This window comes from Saimiri boliviensis, chromosome 2, assembly GCF_048565385.1.
Source record: "Saimiri boliviensis isolate mSaiBol1 chromosome 2, mSaiBol1.pri, whole genome shotgun sequence".
Lineage (NCBI taxonomy): Eukaryota > Metazoa > Chordata > Mammalia > Primates > Cebidae > Saimiri > Saimiri boliviensis.
The window spans coordinates 63,051,706-63,064,983 of NC_133450.1; the positions used below are offsets into that span (position 1 = coordinate 63,051,706).

At 40.4% G+C, this 13,278-nt stretch overlaps 1 protein-coding gene across 3 annotated transcripts in view; it reads right to left on the reverse strand.

Moving 5' to 3' along the window:
- Window positions 1–4,579: 4,579 nt before the first annotated feature.
- Window positions 4,580–13,278, reverse strand: part of GOLGA5 (golgin A5) — a 39,495-nt gene continuing 30,796 nt past the window's right edge. For 2 of the 3 annotated variants that reach the window (XM_010350553.2, XM_003939843.3), the window contains exons 10-13: window positions 10,947–11,172; window positions 9,097–9,202; window positions 7,292–7,355; window positions 4,580–5,042 (exon numbers count right to left, since the gene is read on the reverse strand). In XM_010350553.2, coding sequence (XP_010348855.1) covers window positions 4,962–5,042; window positions 7,292–7,355; window positions 9,097–9,202; window positions 10,947–11,172 — 477 coding nt within the window. In that variant the 3' untranslated portion in view covers window positions 4,580–4,961. The remainder of the gene's footprint in view (window positions 5,043–7,291; window positions 7,356–9,096; window positions 9,203–10,946; window positions 11,173–13,278) is intronic. The other variant, XM_074393453.1, reaches the window with a different exon arrangement.

The following is a 13,278-nucleotide window of genomic DNA, read 5'->3' on the forward strand; positions in this document are numbered from 1 at the left end:
GGCCTACTAGTCCCTGCAGGATTGGCTCCACCCTCCTCCTCCCTCCACTTGTCCCCTTGCAGCCACTCTGGCTTCCCTGCCAGTCATCTTGAACACACTAAGCACACGCCCATTCAGAGGCTTTGTGCCTCGCGGAACCTACTCCCTAGAAAGCCCACCCTGTATTTCGCATGGCCCTCACTCAGGCCCTGCCACTTCCACAGAGAGAACCTCGCTGGCTACTCCCCAACTTACTCTATACCTTCACCCCATTTTATTTTTCTTTACTCACTTAACACTGAGTGATGTGTTATGTGTATGTCTAGAGTCCATCTTTCCCACTTCAGTGAAAGCTCTGCAGAGGCATGGACTTTGTTGACTGCTCTATCCCCAGTTCCTAGAAGTGGCCAGTACAAAGGGTCCTCATAATGCAAATTACTTTGCAGCCTTAGAGTGGTTTAAAACAAAATTATTTCATGATCCATTTCCTTGAGACATCTTCTATAAATAAGCCTTCTATAGGCAGCACGTTTGATGCTCAAGTGTGCTTACGAAAGAGTTTTACTTATTTTGAGGTGTTTTTATTGTGTCTGGAAAGCGGATCGCTGATTGAAGTACAGAAGTTTAGGGTTGGGTGCAGTGGCTCATGCCTGTAATCCCAGCACTTTGGGAGGTGGGCGGATCACCTGAGGTCAGGATTTTGAGACTAGCCTGGCCAACACGGTGAAACCCTGTCTCTACTAAAAAAATACAAAAATTAGCTGGGTGTGGTGGTGGACACCTATAATCCCAGCTACTTGGGAGGCTGAGGCAGGGAGAATTGCTTGAACCTGGGAGGCAGAGGTTGCAGTGAGCTGAGATCCCGCCACTGCACTCCAGCCTGGGTGACAGAACGAGACTCCTTCCTCCCTCCTCCCCACCCCCGCAAAAAAAGTATGGAAGTTCAGAATCATTTCATTCATATTCTCATTCAGGGAAGAAAAGGAATAAAGTATCAGTCTCCATGTGTGCAGAACAGCCACTAAGACACCTTTCTCAGGTATTTCTTTTTTTCTGGCCAATTAGAGCCTGAAGTCCCTCAGGTCTTTAGGCTTTACCAGTTCTTTCCTTCTTCTTGCTACCAGATCAAGATGCCCACACTGGCCTCTTCCAACACTCGGCTGGCCTCTTGCAGCAGGAGTCCAGCAAGACATATTGAAGTGGCTCCCACCTCCCTGCCCCACAGGGTAAGACGGCTCTTAGTCTTCAGATAAAGCTGAACTGCCCCGCCCATTCTACTCCCTCATTTACGGAGCTAACAGGGAAAGCCTATTTCCACCACATCTTAATACAATCCATGCTATTTCTTTGAAGTTTCTGTTCCATAGCAATAAATATGGCATTTTCTTTTTATTTTTTAAAAAATATAGACAAGGTCTTACTCTGTTACCCAAGCTGGTTTAAAATTCCTGAGCTCAAGTGATCCTCACGCCTCAGCCTTCCAAAGTGCTAGGATTATAGGTGGGAGCCAGCACGCCTGACCAAAAATGGTATTTTTCAGTAAGCACAAAGTCTAGAGAAAGGGAAATTTTAAAATAATCTTATTTTCCAATTGACACCTATAAATAAAAAGCAGTACAAGAGCTCTGATAATATATGTGTAAATATATGCATGCATATTTACAATGTCTTTAAATAAATACATAATTTGAGAAGGAAAAAACTCTGCTCTCATGCAACCCCTTTAATTAGGTCAAGAAAGTTTTGTGTCATCTGAGGATAAGTGAATGGTAGCAGTTTAAAAAACAGCCTAGTTTGTTAGCAGTCAAGATTTCCTGAAACTGAAACCCAATTAAATATTTAAGTAACTGCAGAAAAACAATCCCGGAAGCCCGTTGTCAAACTATTTTCAAAGCCAAGAATGTGTAAAGACTGAACAAAGGACCTAGAGACATCTCAACAAAAGCCAGGAAGACATCCACAGAGACGGGAAGTCTGGCAATACATCAGGATGGAGCATGTGCTGGTTTCTGTTTTAAGTTTGTAACCTGGTTTTAATCATTTTCTGGAAGTATTTCCAAATTAGAAGGCGGGGGGAACAACTTTAAGATATATTAACAAGGCCAGGCGTGGTGACTCTCTTCTGTAATCCTAACACTTTTGGAGGCCGAGGTGGGTGGATCACCTGAGGCCAGGAGTTCGAGATCAGCCTGGCCAACACGGTGAAACCCCTGCTCTCCTAGAAATACAAAAATTAGCTGGGTGTGGTGGCACATGCCTGTAATCCCATCTACTTGGGAAGCTGAGGCATGAGAATCGCTTGAACCCAGGAGGCGGAAGGTGAAGTGAGCTGAGATGGCGCCACTGCACTCCAGCCTGGATGACAGTGTGAGACTCTTGTCTCAAAACTAAAATAAGATGTATTCGCAAGACTATTACTTTATTCTGCTTGAGAGCAGCCACGACTTAATAGCTTAGATAGTGATGGGCTACCACAGCTGAGTAAGACTGTGCCGTAAGTCCTAGACAGACTTAGTCCCATGCCTCTACCTCCAACTCCAGCATCTGTTTTCATATGATGGGGAGCTTTCTGCCGTTTTCACCCATGCCAAGTTGAAAAAAAAGGCCACACACACCTAAGATGACCTTTAAAACTTCATTTTCTGCCGGGCGCGGTGGCTCAAGCCTGTAATCCCAGCACTTTGGGAGGCCGAGGCGGGTGGATCACGAGGTCAAGAGATCGAGACCATCCTGGTCAACATGGTGAAACCCCGTCTCTACTAAAAATACAAAAAATTAGCTGGGCATGGTGGCGCATGCCTGTAATCCCAGCTATTCAGGAGGCTGAGGCAGGAGAATTGCCTGAACCCAGGAGGCGGAGGTTGCGGTGAGCCGAGATCGTGCCATTGCACTCCAGCCTGGGTAACAAGAGCGACACTCCGTCTCAAAAAAAAAAAAAAAAAAAAAAAAAAAAAAAAAAAAAAACAAACAACTTCATTTTCTAATGAAAAATAAGAAACCTACACATCTAATAATGTACCAGAACTTCTGAAGGATTTATAGGGCTTCTGTGAGAATTAAAGTCATGATGGAGACACATTTACTTCAGACACAGAAACTTCAGTCAGGCTTTCAGTGAGGCACCAGGCAGACTGCTTCCAAGATGCTCCCCTTGAAAGGAAGGACTACACCCTTGCACAGCCCAAACTTCCCATATATAAATTATATTTGAAGAGAGTAGCTGGGTAACAGAACAACCTAAGAATTCAGACACGTAGGGCCAGGCGCAGTGGCTTATGCTTGTAATCACCAAACTTTAGGAGGCCGAGATGGGAGGACTTCTTGAGGTCAGGAGTTTGAGACCAATCTGGGCAACATACTGAGACTCTATCTCAAAAAAAGAGAGAGAGAGAGAGAGAGAGAGAGAGAGAGAGAGAGAGAAAGAGAGCAGGAAAGAATAAAAAAGAAGAAAGAGAGAAAGAAGAAAGAAAGAAAGAAAGAGAGAGAGAAAGATAGATTAGCCAGGCATGGTGGTACATGCCTGTAGTCACAGCTCCTTGTGAGGAAGGGCTGCCCAAGCCCAGGAGTTTGTGGCTGCAGTGAGCTATGATGGTGCCCCTGCACTCTGGCCTGGGCGCCAAAGTAAGACCCCATCTCTAAAAATTAAAAAAAAGAGAAAGTTTACATCAAATTGGATGTATAGATATAAAATTTAACTCAAATGGATTGTTGACTTAAATGGAAAACCTAAAAGTATAAAATTTCTAGATGAAATGATAGGAGAAAATCTTTGTAACCTTAGGTTAGGGAAAGGTTTCTTTGATAGAAACACAAAGTATCAACAAGATAATTTAAAAACTGACAAACTGGACACCTCAAAATTTAAAACTGCTCTTTGCTGGGTGTGGTAGCTCATGCCTGTAATTCCAGCTACTTGGAAGGCTAAAGCACTTGAGTCCAAGAGTTCAAGGCTGCAGCCAGCTATGATTGTGCCACTGACCTCCAGCCTGGGTGACAGAGTAAGACTCTGTCTCTTTAAAAAAGAAAAAAAGGGATTCAGAGATATACATGAAATGAAAGTCAAACCAGACAATACACTGGACCAAATGTAAAACAGACAATACATTTTCAAAGAAAATGTCTCATTTTGAAGAGTATCTCTGCACAAGAGTACCTCATAAAAGCATAGGTTGCTAAGGCAGATTTGATTCCTAAATGCTACAAGCAGGAGTTATGGGTATCATGAGCTAATCCAACGTATAAGCTGGAGAAAAGGAAAACGGGAGGAGGAAGGCAATGAGTGAGTGAATAAGAATCCAAGGACGACAGCACAGGGGGATGGACAGGGGAAGACTGGAGCATCCATTGGGAAGAAGTGGCAAACACTAAGAATTACTCACAAGTGACTTCAGCTGTTTTCTGTCTGGCTCTACTCACTAAAGTCCATCTGGAAAAGTCTTGTTTAATGGAGATGAAAAACCATTATCTTAGAAAAGAAAAATGCACATTTTTCTTTTATTTATGTTCTTATAAAAAGATTTACACCAATCAGGCCTATAACATGTAAAAAGTGAATCTTCTTTGCAAAGTTAAATATATGAAAATCCAAAAGCAGACTGAATTATCAAAAAAGAAAATGTTTTATTTTTGTCACTAAATACAATTAATTTCCCTGATTATAACCCATAATCAATGTCACCTAATATACAGATGGTCTGTACAGAGGTGAACAACCCAGCATCTTTCTCTACATATATATTAGGACCACTGAACTCAGAAAAAGCATAGCTGAGCTTGTTAAATTACTGTTTTAGAAACTCTTACCATTTAAAGGAAATAGGTAGATTTAGGTAGCAGAACAGTTGTATAATAACTTAAAAAGTTAAAAGCTGTAGTGATAAAGTAATCCTGTGCACTGTTCTCAGAAGTGTTAGGCAATTGGCCTTCTTGCAGATCCCAAGTCTAGAAAAAGATAACCAATCACTGCAACAATGGGGCTTGGTTCATTTGCCGTACGGTTGGTCGTGGTGCATTTCTGGTGTATAAGTCAATAGAACAATCATGACCCAGAGGTGAAGCAAAGCCTAGACAAAGAAAAAGTAATTTGTGGATTAGCCAATAAATCAATCTTTACCAAAGGCCCACTGTACACTAAGGGCAGGCACTGTGTCTTATCTGCCTCTATATCCCTTGTGGGGCACGTGAAGGAAGGAATGAAAGAAACAACTAGATGAGCTTAGTGCAATGGAGGGTAATACAGAGTCGCTACTCCTACAGAATTCAGTAGAGAGGAGTAAGCCCTCAACTGCAACAGATTCTTAATATGCACATGTAAGCAAAATGACCAATCAGGTAATTACAATGCAAAGTGATTAAAACTGTTAGAGATACATGAAATTGGTTAGAAAACAGTTTTAGAACAGAGTTGTGGTTAGTATTTTGAAAGGGAGTTTAACCAACGTTTGGTGAAGAAGAGATGGGAAAATATTCTAGACATGAATAATGCGTCAGGTTTCAGAGGCTGACGCAGGACCCAGAACACAATCCCCAGTGACAAATTTAATTCCCTCATGGTAGTACTGAAGTGATATGAGATTCCATCACTAAGTGCCTTACCACTTTGTAGTGTGCCAGAAATCACATCTCATGGGCACTATCTCATGACAGATAGTGCCCATGTTACTCGTAATCACTAACACCTGGGAAATCAACCCCTCTAAGGCATATTCTGAATGCTTTCTGATGCCATTCAGTTTTTTTTGTTGTTGTTCTCCCTACTCTTTCCTTCTTAAAAACTTGTTATTAAGCCAGGCACAGTGGCTCAGGCCTGTAATACCAGCATTTTGGGAGGCTGAGGTGGGTAGATCACTTGAGGTCAGGAGTTCGAGACCAGCTTGGCCAACATAGTGAAAACCCTACTAAAAATACAAATCTCTACTGAAAATACAAAAATTCGTTGGGCGCAGTGGTGCATGCCTGTAGCCCAGCTACTTGGGAGGCTGAGGTGGGAGAATTGCTTGAACCCGGGAGACGGAGATTATAGTGAGCCAAGATTGTGCCACTGCACTCCAGCCTGGGTGACAGAGTGAGACTGAGTCTCAGGGAAAAAAAAAAAAGCACAAAACCTTGTTATTTGAAGTAATAACTCTTCCCTCTAGTGGATCATAGAGAAATTTCTTTTTAAAGAAAACAGCCCGTCTTAATTCAACCCAAATACTTTTAGACATACCTACTCCAAATAGTTAGTAGCCTTCTTAGGCACACAGTACACATGAAATGGCATCCCAAACTATTGTAACCATTTTACTAGAGCTAAGAAATCCGGGAGAAAGTAAATCGACCTTGAGACTCTTTTAGAAAATAAAGCAAAACAGCCGGGCTCGGTGGCTCAAGCCTGTAATCCCAGCACTTTGGGAGGCCGAGGCGGGTGGATCACGAGGTCAAGAGATCGAGACCATCCTGGTCAACATGGTGAAACCCCGTCTCTGCTAAAAATACAAAAAATTAGCTGGGCATGGTGGCGTGTGCCTGTAATCCCAGCTACTCAGGAGGCTGAGGCAGGAGAATTGCCTGAACCCAGGAGGCGGAGGTTGCGGTGAGCTGAGATCGCGCCATTGCACTCCAGCCTAGGTAACAAGAGCGAAACTCCGTCTAAAAAAAAAAAAAAAAAGAAAAAAAAAAGAAAATAAAGCAAAACACATAAAAATAATTAAAGCAACTTTACAACATCAAGATAAAAAATTGTTTTGTATTGAAATTGTTTTTATCATTAGAAGGGCTTTAAAATGGAGGTAATTATTAGACTGCATTTAAGTTAATTTTATTTGCAGGAAAAGCGTTTGAGGAATTTATATTCTAGACATAATGAATTATCAATTTATAATCTACCAACTTAATTACTAAAAGAGTTCTCTCTTTCAAAATTGACTGCTGGCTGGGTGCAGTGGTGCATGCCTGTAATCCCAGTATCTTGGGAGGGCGAGGTAGGAGGATCACTTGAGCCCAGGAGTTTGAGACCAGCCTGGGCAACATGGTGAAAGCCCATGTCTACAAAAAATACAAATAGCTGGGCAGGGTGCCATGTGCCTGTAGTCCCAGCTCCTAGGGAGGCAAAGGTGGAAGGATGGCTTGAGCCCAGAAGGTAGAGGTTGCAGTGAGCCAAGATCACACCACAGCACTCCAGCCTGGGCAAAAGAGCCAGACCCTGTTTCAAAAAAAAAAAAAAAAATTTATTGCTAAAACGTCAATAAGATCAGCAGAAAACAAAACAAAACAAAAAAAAACCTAGTTAAAAATCAAGTGCAGCACTGTTTTTTCAAACAAGTTTACTTACCATATATATAATTACAAAAACTCGTGCTATGGGGTATCTTCGGAGGAAAATCCCCAGACGAATACTGTGCAAACATAGGTGTAGGAAAGAGAGGAAAAGAGAGTCACATTCAAAACAAATCTTCCTGTGGCAATATCTAATGATGCTGATAAATTTCACTCAAACTATTTATGTGGTTACCACAGAAGAACAATTTTTATAGTAGACTGCTAAACGATTACTTGAAATAATAATATAGAAATGTCACAGAGGTAAACGAATGCTTTTATCATTATTTGGGGCTTGGCTATTAAGCTTCAGCAGAGGTATTTCTCTTCATTCTATCACCACAATGTAGGAGGCAAACTTGATCCCTCTGTAAATCTTTTTTATTTTTTTAATTTTTATTTTTTATTTGAGATGGAAGTTTTGTTCTTGTTGCCCAGGCTAGAGTGCAATGGCGCAATCTCCGCTGACTGCAACCTCTGCCTCCTGGAGAATCAAGAGAGTCTCCAGCCTCAGCCTCCCAAGTAGCTGGGATTACAGGCATGCCACCACCACACCCGGCTAATTGTTTTGTATTTTTAGTAGAGATGGGATTTCACCCATGTTAGCCAGGCTGCTCTCAAACTCCTGACCTCAGGCAGTCTGCTCACCTCAGCCTCCCAAAGTGCTGGGATTATAGGCATGAGCCAGTGGCCTAAATATTTTTTTTAACGAAATTAAAGAAGTTACAAAAGATAAGGTGGTTGTCAACTACGTGAATGGGGGAAAAAAGATTCTGGTTGGTATTAACCTGCAAATAGCAAATCTGGAAGCTTTTGTATAGATACGTGCTTCTAAAAGGTACAAAACTGTAAAAACTCATGCATTTGAATAAATAATGTGGAAGCAATATGATGTCTAGACCTACTATGCCTCTGCAACATTTTTTCCCTATCAAGACAGATACTTGTAGAAGCAAATATGCCTTTCTGCTTCTTTCATTGCTACTAGCACAATGTCTTACACATAGGTTCTCTAACAACTATGTATGTTGAATAAATGAATAGTTGAACTAGATGTGCTTAATTTGGAGATAATGCCTATGGCATCCTAGTTCTGAGGCTTCAGTAACCTTGGTATATCATTCTTCTTACTTTTAACACAATGGCTCAATTCTGACACAAAAGGTACAAAGATTACTGTGTCACAGTTCATTAAAACTTTTCATTATAAACACTACAAAGAGAAAGGGTATAGGTTATCTAGACAAGAACCTTACCAAGGCTACACATAACTATTAAAATATTTTCTTGATAAGGCAGATGTCTGCTAATATAAAAAATGTACATATAAACAATAACAAATTTTGTTATTTATGTAATATGCATATAAAATATACAATAAATTGAGTACTGTTCAGTTACATATAGTAGCATCTTTTATTCTAATCACATGATAAAGTTCTGGGATAAACATTCAAATGGATACTTTTATCTGAAGTAGAAGCTTTGTTAACAAAATTTAATGAAGTTTCTAAAAACAGAATGTATTACAGAAAGAAGAGATACAGTCAGGGTTAATCATCTTCAATAAAATGTAGGCAATGGTAGATCTCTTGAAGTAATTTCGTGACACTGAAATACCATGAAAAGAGTAAGTCACTTTATGAAAGTGTAAGATAACTGTAAAATAAACAAAAGTGTATATACGTGCGAAGCATCATGGAAGAAGTAAGTCACTTTCAATAGAGACTCTGTCTGATGGGACTCACTATGATTGAAACCCTGGCAAACGTGAAAACAGCTGACGGCCCATCACCCATCCCTACTGGCGCTGCTTACCTAAACTGATCAATTGAACTAGCAGCTTTGCGAACTTTTCCGTACATTCCTGCCAGATTAGTTTCTGTGTCATTAAAAAGAACAGGAACATTTCGCAGACGAGTGCCTGTTTAAATAAGAAAATAAATGAATGTCGTGACACAAAAATTAACTTTCTAAGACAATTATAATTGGAAATACATTGTATTACATGTGGAAGAAATTTTCAAGGCCAACTTTCTCAGCATCACCCCAAAGTAGATAAAACCATTTTAAAAAGGACAGGTAAATTTGATTACATAAATGTTCAAACATCCATATCCACAAGAAAAAATTTTAAACTAAGAAAACGATTTTAGCAACAATTAAGAAGTTTACAAATACTGAGCATTGACAAGAGTCGATATTAATGGGCCCTCTGTTCCTGTGTGAGGAGGAGTGAGGCAGGTGGCCTTTCTATGAAGCTGAGGACTCCCAAATTTGTATTCCAGCCCAGAGGCTTCATCCCCTGCCAGACTCATCCAACTGCCTATTCACTTCCATCTGGATGTCTAACGGGCACCCCAAAGCCTGTCTAACACTACGAGTCTGAGTTCTTGCCCTCACTGTCAACCTGTGTCAGCTGCCATTTCCTTGTCTCCAGGACATCACAATTCCAATCTTTCCACCTGTTCAGGCCAAAACCCTTGACTCCTTTCTCTCAAACTCCATATTCAGTCTGCCAGCATATTCTGTCAGCTCACCTTTAAAATAAATTATCAGTCCACCCTCACAATCCCACTCAGTTCTAGACCACCATCTCTCACATTTACTGCAATGGTTACACACCCACCTCCGGCCCCCTCTCACCCTGTCTCCCTGCTTCCACTTTTAGCCCTTTGCAGTCTATTCTTGATACAGCAGTTACAGGCAGCCTATTAAAATGCAAGTCAGATCAGTTCCGTGTCTCAAGATCCTTCAACAGCTTCCTACCTCATTCAGAATAAAACCCCATACAGGCCTCAACAGCCTACTCCAAGCTCTCTGGATTCATCTTACACAAGTGTCTTCTTCACTCAGTCTACTCCACAGGCCCTGGCCTTCTTGCTGTTCCTGAAACATGCCAGGAACAAGCCTGCCTCAGGGCCTTTGTGCCTGCTCGTCTTTCTGCCTGGAACACTTTTCTTCTATGCCTCCTCATTGTTCACTATCTAACCTTCTCTGGGACTTTTCAATATAGGTTATACTTTTCAATGAGGTCTTCCTTTACCACCCTATTTAAGTTACAATGCCATCCCCATACCTGGCACCCAGTATGTCTTAAACTTTTTTTTATTAAAAGAAATAATTTAAAGCCAAAGAACTGAGAAATTTGCTGAGTGACAATTTATAGACTTTATGAAGTTCTAAGATTAAAAATCTGACCTGTTGATGTTTATACTATCTTACAATCATTTTTTATTATGTATGTTGGGAATCTATAGATTTCTTTATTAAAATTATAGCACATAGATACAGTTATGTGAACTATGTATTAGCTCTAATACTCCTATTTGCTGGAAGATTATTAAAGCAAATATTGCTTCAAGTGTCCTGAAAGCTCCTCTGTACTGAACTTCTCACCTTGCCAGCATTATCTTGTTAAGTATCTTACACATTTCAATATGATTATCAGTCCTCAGACTATTTTCCCCAAGTTTAATACCAGTGAGACATGCCATTATCCGGTTCACTAATGACAATACTAAACAGTACATGGCCCAGGTCTATATCAAAAAATTGAGTCCTTCATTGGATGAGGTTTCTTTCAAATAAAAATGATCTTTCTGTAATTTTTCAAAACTATGTTTGAATGAAATGTTCTTCTGAGATTCCTTTTTTTGGTTAGTTACCTTCACCATTGTCAATTCCAGACATATTAATCGAAGACCCATTACTACTGCTTCCAGAGGCAGAGTTCATCTGCTGCTCAAGGCGCTCCAGCTGAAAGACTAGCGAGTTCTTTTCTGTGCTGAGGCTCTCCAGCATGGTCTGCTTCTGGATGAGAGTCTCTGTTAGCTGATGAAGTCGATTTTCTAACTCAGACTGACTGCTATTGCTTAAAGTTTTATTGGTAAGCTGAAAGAGAAAGTGTTCACAAAATTATTACATAAAATGAAAGTCATGTAATACAGAAATCATACTACTATATTTTCATAGGTAAATTGTGGCATTAATTGATTTCTCAAAATATACTGACTCAACGTCTACAGAAGTGATTTTTAAAAACAGTGGGGTCACGAAATCAATTTGGTAGGTCAAAATCAGTACTGAAAAAGATAGAATAGAATGGGACATATTCTGATATTTATATAACACATAGTATGTGAGGGTACAATTTTGTGAAACTCCTGTTTTGGTTTTGTACATGTAAGTGCATGTGAGTATTGAGACATGATGTAAACTGTATTTCTCACTGAGGCATCATGGTGAAAATATTTCAAAGAATGCGTTTAGAGGACAGAGTCCACACTTTTCAACAGGGATTCAAAAGCCTCCATAATTCAACAGTTACACTGCAGTGCAAAGATCACACCCTGAGGTTTTCATCTCTGCTCTGTAATTTTCAAGCTATTTGACTTTGGATAAATTGCTGCACTTCTCTGAATCTGTTTCCTCATCTGTAAGTGAAGGTAACAGCACCTGTTGTACATGGTATTTAGTGATATTAAATTGCTTGAACCCAGGAGGCAGACGTTGTAGTGAGCTGAGATCAGGCCACTGTACTTCAGCCTGGGCAACAGAATGAGACTCTGTCTCAAAAAATAAAAATACTTAATTAATTTAATTGAGATGAGATTTGAAAGTCAAAATTGTACCTTGGGCTGTCAAATGGATATTGTATTAGCAGGTATGGAAACAATATTAATCTCCTTGTATAGCTTTATTAGAGCTCTTGGGTGACCAGGAGTATTGTCAATAAGTAGTAACATTTTAAAAGGAATCTTTTATTCTGAGCAGCAGGTCTCAACAGTGAGCTTAAAATACTCAGTAAACCATGCTATGAACAGATGTGCTGTCATCCAGGCTTTGCTATTCCCTTTACAGAGCACAGGCAGCACAGATTTAGCATCATTCTTAAGGGTCTTAGGATTTTCAGAATTGTAAATGAGCACTGGCTTTAACTTAAAGTCACCAGCAGCATTAGCCCCTAACAATAGAGTCAGTCTGTCCTTTGAAGCTTGAATTCAGGCACTGACTTGTCCTCACCAGGTATTAAAGTCCTATATAACATTTTCTTCTAATAGAAGGCTGTTTCATCTACATTAAAAACCTGTTGCTTAGTGCATTTTTTTTTTTTTTTTTGATACCGAGTCTCACTCTGTTGCCAGGCTGGAATGCAGTGGCATGATCTTGGCTCACTGCAACCTCCGCTTCCCTGGTTCAAGCAATTCTCCTGCCTCAGCCTCCCGGGTAGCTAGGATTACAGGTGCACATCACCACACCCAGCTAATTTTTGTATTTTTAGTAGAGACAGAGTTTCACCACGTTGGCTAGGATGGTCTCAATCTCTGGACCTCGTGATCTGTCTGCCTTGTCCTCCCAAAGTGCTGGGATTACAGGCATGAGCCACCATGCCTGGCTGGTGGAGCCATTTTCATTAATGATCTTAGCTAGATCTTCCAGATAACTTGCAGCAGTTTCTTCATTGCTGCTTCACTTTGCATTTTTACATTTGGGAGATGGCTTCTTTCCTTATACCTCATAAACCCAACCTCTACTAGCTTCAAACTTCTCTTCTGCAGCTTCCTCAACTCTCTCAGACTTCACAGAATTGAAGAGAGTTAGGGCCTTGATCCAGATTAGGCTTTGGCTTAAAGGGATGTTGTAGCTGGTTTGATCTTTCCATACCACAAAGTTTCTACTTGTCAGCAATAAGGCTGTTTGGCTTTCTTATCATTCGTGTGTTCACTAGAGCAGCACTTTTAATTTCCTTCAAGAACTTTTCCTTTGCATTTAAAACTTGGCTGACTGATGTAACAGGCCTAGTTTTCAGCCTATCTTGCCTTTTGACATGCCTTCCTCACAAAGCTGAATCATTTCTAGCTTTTGACTTAATGTGAGAGGCATATGACTCTTCCTTTTTCTTGAACACTTAGAGGTCACTGTAGGTTTATTAGTTGCCTAATTCAACATTGCTGTGTCTCAAAGAATAGCAAGGCCTGAGGAGAGGGAGAGAGATGT